At 41.2% G+C, this 19,077-nt stretch overlaps 1 protein-coding gene across 1 annotated transcript in view; it reads left to right on the top strand.

Moving 5' to 3' along the window:
- The window catches only part of Saxo1 (stabilizer of axonemal microtubules 1), a 44,510-nt gene that overhangs the window by 19,899 nt on the left and 5,534 nt on the right, over positions 1-19,077 (top strand). Inside the window, exon 3 of the mRNA XM_058586334.1 lies at positions 2,770-2,972. Within this exon, the coding sequence (XP_058442317.1) occupies positions 2,770-2,972 (203 nt within the window). The remainder of the gene's footprint in view (positions 1-2,769; positions 2,973-19,077) is intronic.

Genomic DNA, 19,077 nt, shown 5'->3' with positions numbered 1-19,077 from the left:
GGGTGTAGGAGGTTTGCCTTGGCAAGAGGAGGGACTCCTCTTAACATGGATTCCATTTTAATATGATGGGTTCCTTGGGCACTATAACAAATTCTGAAATTTGCATGAACATTAAAAATAGTTTTCTTTTTTCTAAAAAGTGTTGCATGACCTATTTGTCATGGTGAAAATCTCCATTTCCCACTTCCAGACTCGTGACCTTAGGTAGCTGTTATGCTATTTCCTCTTTTGTCAGAGTCTTGTCAAACACCTTTCTTTAGCTTTGCCAAATGAGTTGAAGTCAAGTTGTTATGACTTCCCCAGCAGGGCCACTTTAACCTTTGCTTAACTCTGAGGTTAACTCTTGGCCTTCCATACTCTATAACTTTTATAGCTACTTACCTCAAAGAAACTCAGGTCTTTAAGCAATTTTTCCCCTAGGTTCATAGTCACAGTGGGCACAAGCACTGGGGAATATACCACAGAAAGAAAGGGAAGATTTGGTGTTCTCTTGTTGGGCAGGGGCTACTAAATTTGAGCAATTTCTGGGAAGAATAAAGATTTTCTTTTACATGAACTGTGAGATTATATGTGATTGGGGACATGCATTTATGTTGTGGCTAATGATATGTTTCAGTGAATGTTCTCAACATAAAAACATAACGAGGGAACACAAAAATTCTGATTAGATTCACTTATAAGCCACAGTAACTGTTTTGGGGTAAGATCTAAGTGAATCAAACTTTAGATTTAAAAAATTGTTCTCTCTTCGGAAGTGGATAACTTCTCCCCTCAACACCCATAACTGTTTGCCTCAGTTATAGCTGATCAGTGGGTTCAACCATAGGTACACATTTACAAAGGGACTTGAATTTTGTACTGAAGTAGACTGACAATTTCTTTCCCTAAATGTGGCGAGCAAGGATTTTACTGCATCTGCTTTTGTCTTTGAGAAGCCAACTTTGGGATAGTCTGCGGGCTGGTGAGCTCATTCAGTAGCATTCATTTGCTCTTTTCCTGAGGAAGCACAGGAGCTAGGGGCAGTGAGTGTGCTTCAATTGTCAGAGAGCCTGGCACTCTTGAGTGAAGGTTCTTGCAGTATCTTGAGAAGAGGCAGTTGCTTCATTGGTAGGAGTAACAGCAGAAGAAGATGCCATGGCCTTGAGCTTGGGGCTTAGCTGTGGCAGGACCCTGCCTGGAAAGCATTCCAGGGTTGTCACTGCATCCTGGGCCTCTGGCTTTGTTCTTGCCTTTGGTATCTCCTGATATGTTTTGGAAGTGAAGATGTCTATGGGCTTGAGTAACCATGATTGAGCATGGGTTTATGATGGTTTAGGGACATATGGTTTCAGGTTGCCTTGAAACCCCACTGCCTCCTTTCTGAGAGCTCAACTTTCCTTGGGGACATTCCCTTCAGAACATAAAATTTTGCACAAAAAGTTAACTTTCCAGTTAATTGGTTTTTGGTCTTTTCTATCTATTTCTGCAGCCTAAAGCCTTACCCTCCTAATTTCCTGCTGCCATTTATTCAGCACTGAACAGACTCCAGGGTGAGGTACTTGTTCACAGGAATGTTAGAAGTATGGAGCTGACCCTTGGCTTCTCATTCTCATTTAGTGGATTCCTTCCATAAGCCCACATATACACAGTCAGCTCTAGAGGCTCCGGTCACTCAGCCTCCCATTGATACTTGCCAATAGCAAACCCCTGGGAAGGCAGCCCAGGCTGCAGGCCCTGTATCTGCCACTAAGATATATTTTAAGATCTACCCTGAGAGTAGTATGCTTCAGCTCAACTGAAGCATCTCCCATTTCCCACTTTGGACCCCTGGAGAGGCTAATTCTCCTGCTTCCTAACTCCCTCCTCCCATCCATCCAAGCATTCTCAGGACCTGGTTTGGGTTTATTGACAACCCTGTGTATAATTCATGCAAGACAGGTTACAGCAGAGCGTGTTACCTTTGCTAGTCAAGCATGGCTTAGTAATGCTGCTCCAGATTTTGGCCGGGAAGTAGGTTTTATTGGTGTTTGGGCCTAATGTTTTCCTGTCCGGAAACCTTCCCCTTCCCTTGGTGGGGCTGTTCTGGCAAGCACCATCAGGGAAAAATCTACCTTCCCCTTGTCCAGTTGGATGAATGGGTTCCAGGGAAAAGCAGTCTGTTGTATAAAACAGAAGTTCCTGGAGGGGGCAGGGACATTAGTATTGAGAAGCAGGAAGTTGATACTATTTTGGTGGGCAGCACAAACCCAAGCTAAGATGGGTGTTTCCAGGGTGGCTCCTGGTGGTGGTGTAGGTGGCACCTGAGTGTTTTATAACTGTGTAATGCTTTGAGAAGGAACTTCTTTTCATTTAGTGAAAACCATCCTGCTTTTTGATCCTACTGTTTTCTTACCCTCTAAATAATAGGGGCACCAGATAGCAAAGAAACAAAAGATGTAAGGTCTCTGATTCTTGTACTTTTTTCCTTTCTGCATTTTCTATACGGTCAAGTAGAGGAAGGAGACAAATTTTGGCAGGAGGAGCTATTGGGATCACAGAGATAAATGTACCTGGCCAATAGTAGATTCTGGGGCTGTGAGGGAAGTAGGTCAAGGATGATATCCAGGAGCCTGGCTTGGGTGAGAAGGGATTGGAGGTGCCTCTCTTCAAAGTGGGTGATTGAGGAGAAGTTGCTTAGACAGAGTAGGAAAATACTTCTCAGAAGATGTTTATAGAGGTGGGTTAAATGGAGGAAAAACAGCCTTATTCCAAGGCAACAAAGACAATGAACTTTACTCATTTTCCTTCCAGGAGAGATTATGGGCCTCACAAAATGGCACCAGTGAAAATCTACAAGCCTGAACCATTCATCCCAAGTGGAGAGAATATGGATTTACTCACAACTTATAAACAAGATTATAATCCCTACCCTCTCTGTCGAGTGGACCCCATCAAACCTCGGGACAGCAAATATCCATGTGGTGACAAGATGGAATGCCTGCCTACTTATAAAGGTGGGGGAGTGACGGAGGAGCATGGTGGGGAAGGGTAGGCTGAGATTGTGTGCAGGGTGGGAAACATGTTCTATATACAGTCCTCTTAGAGCAAGGATCACCAAACCACTTCCTGTGGATCAAATCTGGCCAACGGCCTGATTTTGTGTATCTGGAGAGTTAAAAATGATTTTAAAGTTTTTAAATGATTGGGAAAATATCAGAAGCTTATTATTATTCAGGAAGTATGAAAATTGTCTGACATTCAGAGATCAATGTTCCTAAGTGTATTTTATTGGCACACAGCCATACTCATTCACACATCATCTATTGGCTACTTTTGTGCTGTAGTGGCAAAATTGAGCATTCATGACAGAGACCCTGCAGGCTGCAGGGCTTTATAGAAATTATTTGCTAACCCCTGCCTTAGCTTGTTGTCTAAATCCTACAATGGGGAAGCATTTCAAATTTAAGTTGAGTTGAGTTCTACTACTGATTGACCAATGGTTTCATTCATCCACTTAATGTTAACATGTAATATACCTACAGAAAAATGTCTGAATCATGATTACATAGACTAGTGAATTTTTAACTGGATAAAAAACAGTCCCCAGGGGCTTGGGTTGTGGCTCAGTGGTGGAGTGCTTATCTAGCATGTGTGAGGCACTGGGTTCGATCCTTGGTACCACATAAAAATAAATAAACAAATAAAGGTATAAAGAAAAAAAAATCTGTAACTCAAAACTAATTTATTTTTTTTTATTTTTTATTTTTTTAAATTTTTTATTGTTGGTTGTTCAAAACATTACAAATTTCTTGACATATCATATTCCACACTTTGATTCAAGTGGGTTATGAACTCCCACCTTCACCCCATACACAGATTGCAGAATCACATCAGTTACACATCCATTGATTTACATATTGCCATACTAGTGTCTGTTGTGCTCCGCTGCCTTTCCCATCCTCCACCATCCCCCTTCCCCACCTCTCCCCTCCCCTCCCCTCCTCTCTCTCTACCCCCTCCACTGTATAACCCTGAGGGTCTCCTTCCATTTCCATGCAATTTCCCTTCTCTCTCCCTTTCCCTCCCACTTCTCATCCCTGTTAAATGTTAGTCTTCTTCTCATGCTCTTCGTCCCTACTCTGATCTTAGTTACTCTCCTTATATCAAAGAAGACATTTGGCATTTGTTTTTTAGGGATTGGCTAGCTTCACTTAGCATAATCTGCTCTAATGCCATCCATTTCCCTGCAAATTCTATGATTTTGTCATTTTTTAATGCAGAGTAATACTCCATTGTGTATAAATGCCACATTTTTTTTATCCATTCGTCTATTGAGGGGCATCTAGGTTGGTTCCACAGTCTTGCTATTGTGAATTGTGCTGCTATGAACATCGATGTAGCAGTGTCCCTGTAGCATGCTCTTTTTAGGTCTTTAGGGAATAGACCAAGAAGGGGAATAGCTGGGTCAAATGCTGGCTCCATTCCCAGCTTTCCAAGAAATCTCCATACTGCTTTCCAAATTGGCTGCACCAATCTGCAGTCCCACCAGCAATGTACAAGTGTACCCTTTTCCCCACATCCTCGCCAGCACTTGTTGTTGTTTGACTTCATAATGGCTGCCAATCTTACTGGAGTGAGATGGTATCTTAGGGTGGTTTTGATTTGCATTTCTCTGACAGCTAGAGATGGTGAGCATTTTTTCATGTACTTGTTGATTGACTGTATGTCCTCCTCTGAGAAGTGTCTAGTCAGGTCCTTGGCCCATTTGTTGATTGGGTTGTTTGTTCTCTTATTGTCTAATTATTTGAGTTCTCTCAAAACTAATTTAAAAAAAAGCCCCCAGATTAAGAAATGTCACATGACTGCTCCTTCCTTTCAGTTACCTCCCTAACCAGAATGTAACCATTATGCTAGCTTTTAGCATCTTAAATTATTTTTAATTTTACATTAATGGGATTAGTTCATTTAAAAAATATATTCTTATTTTTAAATTTATTTATTTATTTATTTATTTATTTTTTAAATCAAAGCAGTGTTTATTACAATATCATTTCACCTGGAAACTTTTATAATAAGTAACAGTTTTGTGATAAGAGTTTTCTTTATTTTTTTTTATTATTTTTTTTTATTTTATTTTTTTTATTGTTGGTTGTTCTAAACATTACATAGTTCTTGATATATCATCTTTCACACTTTGCTTCAAGTGGGTTATGAACTCCCATTTTTAGCCCATATACAGATTGCAGAATCACATCAATTACACATCCATTGATTTACATATTGCCATACTAGTGACTGTCATGTTCTGCTACCTTTCCTATCCTCTACTATCCCCCCTCCCCTCCCCTCCCACCCCTCTTCTCTCTCTGCCCCCTCTATTGACCTTCATTTCTCCCCCTTGTATTATTTTTCCCTTTCCCCTCATTTCCTCTTGTATGTTCTTTTGTATAACCCTGAGGGTCTCCTTCCATTTCCATGCAATTTCCCTTTTCTCTCCCTTTCCCTCCCACCTCTCATCTCTGTTTAATGTTAATCTTCTTCTCATGCTCTTCGTCCCTACTCTGTTCTTAGTTACTCTCCTTATATCAAAGGAGACATTTGGCATTTGCTTTTTAGGGATTGGCTAGCTTCACTTAGCATAATCTGCTCTAGTGCCATCCATTTCCCTGCAAATTCTATGATTTTGTCATTTTTTAATGCAGAGTAATACTCCATTGTGTATAAATGCCACATTTTTTTAATCCATTCGTCTATTGAAGGGCATCTGGGTTGGTTCCAAAGCCTTGCTATTGTGAATTGAGCTGCTATGAACATCGATGTAGCAGTGTCCCTGTAGCATGCTCTTTTTAGGTCTTTAGGGAATAGACCAAGAAGGGGAATAGCTGGGTCAAATGGTGGCTGCATTCCCAGCTTTCCAAGAAATCTCCATACTGCTTTCCAAATTGGCTGCACCAATTTGCAGTCCCACCAGCAATGTACAAGTGTACCCTTTTCCCCACATCCTCGCCAGCACTTGTTGTTGTTTGACTTCATAATGGCTGCCAATTTTACTGGAGTGAGATGGTATCTTAGGGTTGTTTTGATTTGCATTTCTCTGACTGCTAGAGATGGTGAACATTTTTTCATGTACTTGTTGATTGATTGTATGTCCTCCTCTGAGAAGTGTCTGTTCAGGTCCTTGGCCCATTTGTTGATTGGGTTGTTAGTTATCTTATTGTCTAATTTTTGGAGTTCTTTGTATACTCTGGATATTAGGGCTCTGTCTGAAGTGTGAGGAGTAAAGATTTGTTCCCAGGATGTAGGCTCTCTATTTACCTCTCTTATTGTTTCTTTAGCTGAGAAAAAACTTTTTAGTTTGAGTAAGTCCCATTTGTTGATTCTAGTTATTAACTTTTGTGCTATGGGTGTCCTATTGAGGAATTTGGAGCCCGACCCCACCGACTGTAGATCGTAGCCAACTTTTTCTTCTATCAGACGGCGTGTCTCTGATTTGATATCAAGCTCCTTGATCCATTTTGAATTCACTTTTTTGCATGGCGAGAGAAAGGGATTCAGTTTCATTTTGTTGCATATGGATTTCCAGTTTTCCCAGCACCATTTGTTGAAGATGCTATCCTTCCTCCATTGCATGCTTTTAGCCCCTTTATCAAATATAAGATAGTTGTAGTTTTGTGGATTGGTTTCTGTGTCCTCTATTCTGTACCATTGGTCCACCCGCCTGTTTTGGTACCAGTACCATGCTGTTTTTGTTACTATTGCTCTGTAGTATAGTTTGAAGTCTGGTATCGCTATACCGCCTGATTCACACTTCCTGCTTAGCATTGTTTTTGCTATTCTGGGTCTTTTATTTTTCCATATGAATTTCATGATTGCTTTCTCTATTTCTACAAGCAATGCCTTTGGGATTTTGATTGGCATTGCATTAAACCTATAGAGAACTTTTGGTAATATTGCCATTTTGATGATGTTAGTTCTGCCTATCCATGAACAGGGTATATTTTTCCATCTTCTAAGATCTTCTTCTATTTCTCTCTTTAGGGTTCTGTAGTTTTCATTGTATAAGTCTTTCACCTCTTTTGTTAGGTTGATTCCCAAGTATTTTATTTTTTTTGAAGATATTGTGAATGGAGTGGTTGTCCTCATTTCCATTTCAGAGGATTTGTCGCTGATATACAGGAATGCCTTTGATTTATGCGTGTTGATTTTATATCCTGCCACTTTGCTGAATTCATTTATTAGCTCTAATAGTTTCTTTGTAGAGCCTTTTGGGTCTGCTAGGTATAGAATCATATCATCTGCAAATAGTGATAATTTAAGTTCTTCTTTTCCTATTTTTATGCCTTTAATTTCTTTCGTCTGTCTAATTGCTGTGGCCAGTGTTTCGAGAACTATGTTGAACAGAAGTGGTGAGAGAGGGCATCCCTGTCTTGTTCCAGATTTTAGAGGGAATGCCTTCAATTTTTCTCCATTCAGAATGATGCTAGCCTGAGGCTTAGCATAGATTGCTTTTACAATATTGAGGTATGTTCCTGTTATCCCTAGTTTTTCTAGAGTTTTGAACATAAAGGGATGCTGTACTTTGTCGAATGCTTTTTCCGCATCTATCGAGATGATCATATGGTTCTTATTTTTAAGTCTATTGATGTGGTGAATAACATTTATTGATTTCCGTATATTGAACCAGCCTTGCATCCCAGGGATGAATCCTACTTGATCATGGTGCACAATTTTTTTGATATGTTTTTGTATCCGATTCGCCAGAATTTTATTGAGGATTTTTGCATCTAGGTTCATTAGAGATATTGGTCTGAAGTTTTCTTTCTTTGAAGTGTCTTTGTCTGGTTTAGGTATCAGGGTGATGTTGGCCTCGTAGAATGAATTTGGAAGTTCTCCCTCTTTTTCTATTTCCTGAAGTAGCTTGAAAAGTATTGGTATTAGTTCCTCTTTAAAGGTTTTGTAAAATTCTGCTGTATACCCATCCGGTCCTGGGCTTTTCTTAGTTGGTAGTCTTTTGATGGTTTCTTCTATTTCCTCAATTGATATTGGTCTGTTTAGGTTGTCTATATCCTCCTGACTCAATCTGGGCAGATCATATGACTTAAGAAATTTATCTATGCCTTCACTATCTTCTAATTTATTGGAGTATAAGGATTCAAAATAATTTTTGATTATCTTCTGTATTTCTGAAGTGTCTGTTGTGATATTGCCTTTTTCATCCCGTGTGCTAGTAATTTGAGTTCTCTCTCTTCTTCTCTTCGCTAGCATGGCTAAGGGTCTGTCGATTTTGTTTATTTTTTCAAAGAACCAACTTTTAGTTTTGTCAATTTTTTCAATTGTTTCTTTTGTTTCGATTTCATTAATTTCAGCTCTGATTTTAATTATTTCTTGCCTTCTACTTCTTTTGCTGTTGTTTTGCTCTTCTTTTTCTAGGATTTTGAGATGAAGCATGAGATCATTTATTTGTTGGTTTTTTCTTTTTTTAAGGAATGAACTCCAAGCAATGAATTTTCCTCTTAGAACTGCTTTCAATGTGTCCCACAGATTCCGATATGTTGTGTCTGTGTTTTCATTAATCTCTAAGAATTTTTTAATTTCCTCCTTGATGTCTTCTATAACCCATTGATCATTCAGTAACCTATTGTTCATTCTCCAAGTGATGTATGCTTTTTCCTTCCTTCTTTTATCGTTGATTTTCAGTTTCATTCCATTATGATCAGATAGGATGCATGGTATTATCTCTACTCCTTTATATTGTCTAAGCGTTGCCCTGTGACGTAATATATGATCTATTTTTGAGAAGGATCCATGTGCTGCTGAGAAAAAAGTGTAACTGCTTGATGTTGGGTGGTATATTCTATATATGTCAATTAAGTCTAGGTTATTAATTGTGTTATTGAGTTCTATAGTTTCCTTATTCAACTTTTGTTTGGAAGATCTGTCCAGTGGCGAGAGAGGTGTGTTGAAGTCTCCCATGATTATTGTATGGTGGTCTATTAGACTCTTGAACTTGAGAAGAGTTTGTTTGATGAACATAGCTGCACCATTGTTTTGGGCATATATATTTATGATTGTTATGTCTTGTTGGTGTATGGTTCCCTTAAGCAGTATGTAGTGTCCCTCTTTATCCCTTTTGATTAACTTTGGCTTGAAATCTATTTTATTTGATATGAGTATGGACACTCCTGCTTTTTTCCGAAGTCCATATGAGTGATATGATTTTTCCCAACCTTTCACCTTCAGCCTATGTATGTCTTTTCCTATCAAATGCGTCTCCTGTAGGCAGCATATTGTTGGGTCTTGTTTTGAGATCCATTCTACTAGCCTGTGTCTCTTAATTGGTGAGTTTAAGCCATTAACATTTAGGGTTATTATTGAGATATGGGTTGTTGTTCCAGCCATATTTGTTTATTTATGTTACTAAACATGGTTTGTTTTCCTCTTTGATTATTCCCCCCCCTTTACTGTCCTACCTCCCACTGTTGGTTTTCATTGTTATTTTCCATTTCCTCTTCCTGTAATGTTTTGCTGAGGATGTTTTGAAGAGATGGTTTTCTAGCTGCATATTCTTTTAACTTTTGTTTGTCGTGGAAGGTTTTAATTTCATCTTCCATCCTGAAGCTTAATTTCGCTGGATACACAATTCTTGGTTGGAACCCATTTTCTTTCAGTGTTTGAAATATGTTATTCCAGGATCTTCTAGCTTTCAGAGTCTGTGTTGAAAGATCAGCTGTTATCCTGATTGGCTTGCCCCTAAATGTAATCTGCTTCCTTTCTCTTGTAGCTTTAAAAATTCTCTCCTTATTCTGTATGTTGGGCATCTTCATTATAATGTGTCTAGGTGTGGATCTCTTATAATTTTGCACATTCGGCATCCTGTAGGCTTCTAGAATTTGGGATTCTGTCTCATTCTTCAAGTCTGGGAAGTTTTCTCGTATTATTTCGTTGAATAAATTGCTCATTCGTTTGGTATGGAGTTCTATACCTTCCTGTATCCCAATGACTCTTAAGTTTGGTCTCTTAATGTTATCCCATATTTCTTGGATGTTCTGCTCATGGTTTCTTAACAGTCTTGCTGAGCTGTCTATGTTCTTTTCAAGTTGAAATACTTTGTCTTCATTGTCTGATGTTCTATCTTCTAAGTGTTCTACTCTGCTGGTAGTACTCTCAATTGAGTTTTTAAGTTGGTTTATTGCTTCCTGCATTTCTAGGATTTCTGTTTGTTTGTTTTTTATAACCTCTATCTCCCTGTATAGTTGATCCTTTGCTTCCTGGATTTGTTTGTGTAATTCCTTGTCGAAGTGATCTTTCATTGTCTGATTTTGCTGTCTAATTTCTTCCTTGATACTCCAGATCATCTGAAGCATATATATCCTGAATTCTTTATCTGACATTCCATCTGCTGCAGCTGTTACCTCTTCTAAAGTTGAGCTGACCTGCATTGCTTGTAGTCCTTTCTTTCCTTGTCTTTTCATACTGCTTGTGTTTCTTTCTTCTTGGTGAAACTGTTGTGTTTTTGAAATTTCCCCCCCCCCCCTATATATTTATATTGCTCTTGTATAGTTGAAAATTCTCCCTTGCAGGTGCGGGCAGGGGCTCTGCTCTGCCCCTCCTCCAATTGGTGTGAGGTGTCTACCACGCCCGCGCACCCCTGGGCCTGATCCGCTGTTCTGTCGCAGGTCTGCCTACCTTGCAGGTGGGGGCGAAGGCTCTGCCCTGCCCCTCCTACCACGCCCGGGGACCGCTAGGCCTGATCTGCAGGTTGGTCGCAGGTCTGCCCACCTTGTGGGCAAGGGTGTCAGTTCCGCTCCGCCCCCACTCCAATTGGGGTCACTTGACCACCACACAGGCGAGCCGCTGGGCCTGATCTGGGCGCGGGCTAAGGCTCTGCTCTGCCCCTACTCCAGTTGGGGTGAAGTGTGTACCACGCTGGCAGGCCGCTGGTCTGATCCACAGGTCTGTCGCAGGTCTGCTTACCTTGCCGGCGCGGGCGGTGGCTCTGCCCTGCCCCTCTTACCACGCCTGCAGACCACTGGGCCTGATCTGCAGGTTGGTCGCAGGTCTTCCTACCTTGTGGGCGCGGGCGCCGGCCCCTCTCCTCACCTCTGGCTCGATGACAAAGCGAGAGAGACTCGGGTATCTGTGACTCACCCTCCCTACCAGGGGACCAACTGTTTCCGTCGCCGCTGGCACCGATGAAGTTTTCTCCTCGGCCGCTCTCCGATGACATCAGATCTCTGCCATGCTGGCATCCCCTGTTCTATGGCTGAATCCCATTTTCTTCTCTTCCAATAGGCGGAGCTGTGCCCTCTGAGCTGAGCTTCTGCCCTCTATGTGCTGACAGAAATCCCTGTACGGTGGCTCCTGGGAGTCTCTCAATCCTGTTAGTCCAGAGCCCTTTCACTTATCCGGCCCCTCCCCCTGTTCCTCCTCCCAGCCAGCCAGCCAGGTCCTGTTCACCAGAGGCGGTTCCCCAAGGATCTGATTACACTTGCAGCCCCACCGCGTGTCCTATATCCCGAACGATGAACACCCTCTCTGTCATTCAATTAAGCCCCAGTGCTGTGGTGGGGTGATCTGGGAACCAACAGTTTAATTTTTCAGGACCCCTTTGGTGGGCACGCCCCCAGAAACTGGCGGCTAAGATCTTGGGTGTCGCCGCTGGTGTTAAGGGGAGGTGGGGATCTGGAGTCCCCTCTGCTTCCCTACAGACACGCCCCCGGTGGTTTCCTGGCTGCTTGTATCTGGAGGGGGTGGGAGTCACACACCTGCTAATGTGGATTCCGCTGGGAAGGAATTCTGTCGGCGGAACTCTGGTGATGTCACCACTCTGCTATGGCAGGCCCCAGGCTCCTTGCCAGAGTGTCCGAAGGGAGGGGTGGGACTGGTCTGTCTCTGGTTGGTTTCAGCTCCCGGTTTGCTATTTCATGAAGGCTTGGCGAGAGACCTCTTCCTAGAGTCCCTGCACCGCTCCTGCTGCGCTGCGCCTCGGAGGCTATCCGCCCTGACGCGGGGGCCGCGTGCAGGCAGCCGACAGTCGCCGAGTCGCGCGGGCAGCGGCTGGCGGGTCTGGACCTCTGCGCTGCGTGGCGGAGATTCACTCGTCTAGCGCAGACTGTCACCTCCAAAAATCCTACTGATTCCCGGCCGGTCTCTCTTTAGTGGAATTTTGCTAGGAGTTTCTCAGCAGGTCATATCTAAGCGTATCCATGCGTCTCTCTGACCCCTTTGTTGAGGAGGTACTGAAAGCGCTGCCTCCCCTCTCGCCGCCATGTTCAAGACCTTATTTTTAAATTTATACATAATAATTTATGGGGCTTCTGAAAGACATGGTATAATGTTCAAATCAGGGAGAACATAGCTATTTTCTCAAACATATATCGTTTCTTTGTGGTGAAATCATCCAAAATCCTGTTTTCTAGCTTTTTTTTGAAATATATAAACATGTTTTATCAAGTATCTGTTACATACCAGGCATGGTCCTAGGAAGCATAATGACCTGCCCTTGACCTCCTTGTCTAGTAGGAGAGACAATATGTGGAGACTTGTGTGTTGTGCCAGAGTGTAACAAGTCACTCACACTGTGGAGCATAGTTACAAAGACTGAAACCAGGGAACAGAGGCCAGGTTTGTAATCAGTAACTTTCATGTGTATGAGGTACAGTGTCGCCCTGGCAAGGCATTCTAAACATGAAATGTTTGTGGACCTCTAAAGGACTGTGACAGATTGCTTTTATTTGGTCAAGATGAGCATTTAAGCTGGTGGAGGTGAGGAGGCTGGGGGAGTGTAAGAATCTTCCTAAAGGAGTCCTAAATCTCATCCGACAGGACCCCACATGTAGTTGATTTCTCTGCTTCTTTCACGAGCTGAGTTTCGGGGCTAGACTGTCATGAACCTCTTTGACAACCTGACTGTCCCCATACTTTTTTTTTTTTTTTGGTACCAGGGATTGAACTCGGGCACTTGACCACTGAGCTACATCTCCATCTCTGTTTTGCATTTTTTAAATTTAGAGACAGGGTCTTTTTGAGTTGCTTAGTGCCTTGCTTTTGCTGAGGCTGGCTTTGAACTTGGGATCCTCCTGTCTGTCTCCTGAGGTGTTGGGATTATAGGTGAGTGCCACTGCACCCGGCTCTCATACTTATCTCTAATGCCTTCCTCTACCTTCTGTCATGCTGCATTCTGCATGTTATCATAGCCTGAAATTACCCTACCTCTGAAGCCTCTGTGCATCCCAGTAGCCTGTCCTGACCAGTTGTTTTATTCACCTTCACTGTGACAGAACTTGGCTTTTCTGGGACCTCTAGTCTGTTGATGGCTCAACCTTTCTCTCTCACCATAGCCCCTGTTGGGTCTGTCATTCCTTGTGTAGTGACATCTTTTAGCTGGTGGCTGAAATGGACACTCTTAGAGGCCTTTTCAGACTGCCTCCAACATGCCAGCTACATGTGTGACAGGTGCCCTGCACTCCCTTGTCTTGTAACTCATTGTACAGTCTTGTTTTAAGTAACATGTGTCTCCTTAGCCAGACTGTAAGCACTAAGGTGGCAGGGATCTCTTCTTTGCTTTCTTGGTGAATTATTCCCTCATAGTAGATGCCATAGTAGGTGCTTTATAAAGGAGTTAATACAGCTAGGTATGGGGTGGTGTGCCTCTTGCCTCTACAGGGTATGATATTCTCTTTTTTTATTCAGAGCTTACAGGAAGACAGAAATGGAACACCACTGAGTAGGTGGTATGGAGGAATGAAACTGGAGCAAGTGCTTCCCTCCAGAGGGGAGGGGGTGAGGGATGCTGATAGGGCAGGTCTGAATACAAACTCTCCTCTATGCCCTCTTTATGGGTTCCCATGGTGTGTTAGTCTTGGTGTATGTTATGGTTTAGATGTGAGGTGACCCCAAAAGCTCATGTGTGAGACAATGCAAGAAGGTCTAGAGAAGAAATGATTGGGTTATGAGAGCTTTAACCCAGTCAGTGAATTAATCCCCTCATGGGATTGACTAAGTGGTAACCGTGGCTGAGGAGGTAGGTCATGGGGAACGTGCCCTTGGGGTATATATTTTGTATCTGATGAGTGGAGTCACTCTTTCTGCTTCCTGATCTTCTGTGAGCCACTTTCCTCTGCCATACTCTTCCACCATGATGTTCAGCCTCACCTCAAACCCAGAAGAACAGACCCAGCTGTCTATGGACTGAGACCTCTGAAACCGTGAGCCCCCACATAAACTTTTCCTCCTCTTCAATTGTTCTGGTCAGGTATTTTAGTCACAGTAATGACAAGGCTGACTAAAATAGTATAGCTAGAGGCTTGTCAGAGACCTGCCTGCTCAGTTCAGTTCTGTCTCCTCCACCTGGCCCTAGGTGCAGGGTGAGGTCTGGGAACAAGAACTACTCCTTGCTTGCTGCAGGAGTTAGCAAGAACAGGGTAGGTGTAATGGTGTCACTCAAGTCTTCTGTAACTCACGTTACTCCTTCTCATCAAACTACTCAGCCCTCAAAATAAACACCCCACACACTCTCACAGAACCAACCCTTGCTCATGCTTTAATCTCTTCTGTCTCCAGCTTTCCCACGTTCCTCCCTGTTTCTATGATATTACATCTCAGTCTGCTCTCTGAAAACCAGAGAAAAGTATTCCACTGCTGGAACCAAATCATGGATGACATTTCCTTACTGCTAAAGTAAAAATTGAGAAAATACAATTTTCTTTGTTTCTCTTAAACTTCTGATAACCTGTTAATTGCTTGCTTACTTAAACAGAGTAAAAAAAAAAAGAAAGTAGCAGTCCAAAGTAGACTGCTCAGGAGCAGGCATGCATAGAGGGGCAAAGTTTTTGTTCTGGGTTCGTAGGAACTTGAGTTTCGATTTCATAGTCTTCCTCTAAAATTTGGATTTTAAAACAGATCCGTATATAGCTAAAGGAAACATATTTGTAGTTAGATTTGACTCATAGGTGCTAGTTTGCAACCTATATTTCTTAATGGTTTGTTTTAAATAAGACTATGTTAGTCTGTTTGCACTGTTATAACAATAAATCTGAAACTGGTAACTTATAAATCATAGAATTTTTACCCCTCACAATTCTAGAAGCGGGGAAGTTCAAGATTAAGATTAGCAGGTTAAGGCCTGGTCTCTGCTTCCATATGGCATCTTGTTGCTGTGTTAGCACATGGTAAATGGTGAAAGGGAGAAAAAAAAGGGCTTACACCAATTCCCTCTAACCTTGTTATAAGGTACTAATCCACTCACAAGGAAGAGCTCTCATGACTTATTAATTTCCCCAAAGGCCCCACCTCTTAATACTACAATGGGGATTAAGTTTCAAAACATGAATTTTGGTGGACATTTAGAGCATAGCAAATAGTTTCATTAATTTGATTGGTTCATTTGTTCCATTATTGCCCCATGATATCATGGCTTCCAAAACTAGGTCTTAAATGCCCAATATCTGTCTTCCCAGCACTTAGAACAGGGAATGGAGTTCAAAGGTTTATAATAAAGGAGTAAATAGTTCTGAACCACTGTTTGCACAGGCTGTAGGTGACAGTGTGTGGCAATAGATACACACATATTCTTACCCATCCAATTACCTGATAGGTCCTGGTCAGGGGCAGGATGAGTTTGGGGAAGGACATGACCTTATACTGCTCTTGGGTCAGTCCTGAAGCACTTTATGTATGTATGAGGGGCCTTACTCCTGTCTTAGCTTTTGGTGATCGCCCCTTGGATGACTTATTTCTTGTGAAAATTTGCTGCCTTAGTAAGTCCCATAACAACCTTAATGTTTTATGGCCATATATCGATTCTCTTTCCAAAGGAAGGAGGGAAAAACCAAAGACCAAGGTCATTAAATATGTATATTTCAATAGGTGCTATCTATATTTTGTCTATATGTTCTGTTTACATTAGTAAGCAGAAAAATATTCAAGCTTTTCCGTTTCTATTCATGACCAGCACCTTTTCTGGGGTCTAGAAAACCACCAATAAAATATGCTTCAGCAGCATTTGGTTGTAATTTGTGACATTTCCAAAACACTGTGCAATTGGAAAGATTGAGAGTGTAATTACTGATGCTCAGCTTTAGGTTTAGCTAAGTTTTTTTAAAGACACATTATTGCATGGAATCCCTTTTAAAGAGGTTCCTGCCAATTACCGACACGACACTCTGGCCCCGAAGGGCTTTCCTGGCGTGTGAATAGTTTGTCATGTGGAATTCAGAGGTTTTCAGGGCCTTGTGGAGGTTTTTTTTTTCTTTTTTTCTGATGTGTGTAATAAATGCTGGGTGGAGGAAGTTAGGCTGAATAATAATGTGGTTTAAACTATATTATTGGGTATCAGGAATCACATGAAGCAACTTTGAGCTTAGGAACTTGTTTTCTTAACACCTCATCCATCACAGAAGAAGGCCAGCAAAGCCCTGTCCCACTTACCCCTGAGGCCCTGTGCAGGTATCTACAGGTAGATGCCCCATTTCATTGAGGCTTGAAGTCTGGGGTGGAACATGTGGTTTATATTCAGCAAGATGGTTCACTGTAAGGTCCCCTAATGCTTTCAAGATGCTGATAGAGCCATTAATGGCTTTTGGAGAAAGATTAGATTTTCAATTAAAATGAAGTCAATTTTGAATAAATAGTTGGTAGTATTACTGGCCTAAAGTAAACTTAAGAATGTGCCCGGGGGTGGGAATGTCAGGAGTTCTGGAATGGTGGAGTAAGAAGCTTGGCAAATCCTCTCCTCCAAAAAACAATGATAAAATTAGGCAAAGTGGTAAAAAAGCAAGACTCTGGAAATCAACCAAAGTTATATGACAAATGGAGGGTACTTCTTTAAGAGGAACTATTGTACCTTGGTTATGAGCAGTGGGCAACTGTGAGTGTTGTCCTGGAGCTGCTTCTATCCTCCCACCTTCCTCCTCCCATTGCGTGTTGGGGGCAGTCCTGTCTAGGCAGGCTAGGCTGTGACAAATAATAGCTCTGCTGCCAGTGAGGTCTAAATTGACTTGGAATAGTGCACACCAAAAGGTTTTGATAAAAAAAAAAATAGTAGTGATCTCAGTGGGAAAATATCAGAGAAGACAAATTCTGCAAGTCTTCTGAGGTTTGCAGTACTAATTATGGCAAGAAACAGATAAACAGACAAGCTAGAAATATATCAGGGAGATCCAGAGAATGAGGTAAACACAGTGGGCCTTGATAACTCACACATATTCCTAGTGGTGTGAAAGGCTGTGCATAGGGGCAAGGCTGTGAGCAGGCTCCAGAGAGATCAACCTCTGCACTAGGCTTGTGCAGAGGAGACACAAGAAATTTCAGCAGAAAACAGAAGCCATTTCAGACATATAAGATGTCTGATCTTTGACTATGTTCTCTACCCACACATAGATACATTGGCAAATGGTGGAAGCTTTACTGGTTTGAGGTGCTTAATTATAACTCTTGATTAATCATTGGTTGACTGCTAAACTACGCTAATACAGGGTGAAGCCAGATTATAAAATAAAAAGAATTGAAAAATGAGCAAAAATATCAGTAACCACAAACTGCAGGGGGGAGATAAGACTATAAAATTAGTGCACATATTTCCCTAAACAAAAACAGCTCTAATGGAGGGGTTAGAATTAAGAGTTGCTGCAGCATTTTATGTAAGTCATTAACAAAAAGTTAGGCAACGTGAACAGAAAGAAGAAAGTCCAATCCATGCATAGGGGAAAGAAAGCTGTCAATAGAAATGATCTCCGAGGGAACCCAGATGTTGGACCTAGAAAACAAATATTGAACAAATTTATTCAAAGAACAGCAGGAAGCAATATTTAAAGAAATGAAGAAAGTATGACAACAATTACTCATCAAATGGAGAATATCAATAAAAGGAAATAATAACTTATGAATATCTGGAATTGGACAATAACCAAAACAAAAAAGCATTACAGGAGCTCAACAGCAGATTTGAGCTGGCAGAAGAAAGAATCGGTATAAATGAAGATAGATCAATATAAATGATCCAATCTGAAGAACAGAGAATAATAAAAGTGAACAGAAAATCAGAGACTTGTGGGCTACCATCAAGTCTATCAACATACTCATAATAGGAGTCCCAAATGGAGAAGAAAAGGGCATAAAAATGTTTGAAGGATTAGTTGCTGAAATTCCTCAATAAAAATGAAAAAAATATTTATCTCTACATCCAAGACATATTATCCAAATAGAATCAACAGAGGTACACACTCACATTAGAATTAAACTGTTGAAAGACAAAGATTTGGAAAATAACGAAGAGAAATACCTCATCCTATACAGGGTAAGGACATCAAGAGTCACAGATTCTCTTCAAAAAGAAAATGGAGACTGAACAGAGTTGGTTGACTTATTTGAACTACTAAAAGAAAATAGGTCATGAATTTTATATCCAGTGATACTATGCTTCAAAAATGAGGCAAAACAAAGATACCTTCAGAAAAAGAAAGCTGATTTCCCTTATGAGAGATACTAAGGGAAATCCTCGGGTTGAAAGGAAATGATACAGATAGTAAAATAAATCTACACAAAGAAAGTTGCTTATAAATGTAACTAGGTAAATGTTTATTTTTAATTTAAAAAAGCAATTATAGAGCAAACTAAAGCTGTGGGGTTTGTTTTAGGAATTCAAGGTTGATATAACATCAGATAATCAATCAATTTAATATATCATATTAATAAAGTAACAGACAAAAGCCAGATGGTTGATAGAAAATATTTGGCAAGATCTCATATCCATAAAAGCTCTCAAAAATCTAGGAATAGAAGAGAACTTCCTTAGCCTGATGAAGAGCATTAACAAGATATTCTTTTTATTTTTAAATTATTTTTGGTTGACAGAGTATATTTTGACATATTTATGCAAACATGGAGTATATCTTATTCTAATTAGGATCCCAGTCTTGTGGTTGTACATGATGTGGAGATTCACTGTGATGTATTTATGTACATAGGAGTGTTAAGTCAAATTAATTCCATTGTCCCCCCCCATTCCTGTTCCCCTACTTCTCCTCCCATTCTCCCCATCCCACCCAACCCATGGACCTCTATTCCTCTCCTCTCACCCATTTTTGTGTGTTAGCATTCACATATCAAGAGAACATTTGA

This window comes from Marmota monax, unplaced genomic scaffold, assembly GCF_021218885.2.
Source record: "Marmota monax isolate L192 unplaced genomic scaffold, Marmota_monax_Labrador192_F-V1.1 WCK01_AAM20220418_F8-fsc00033, whole genome shotgun sequence".
Classification (NCBI taxonomy): Eukaryota; Metazoa; Chordata; class Mammalia; order Rodentia; family Sciuridae; genus Marmota; species Marmota monax.
Note: the sequence above shows the minus strand (reverse complement) of the source record. Positions and strands in the feature narration are given on the sequence as shown.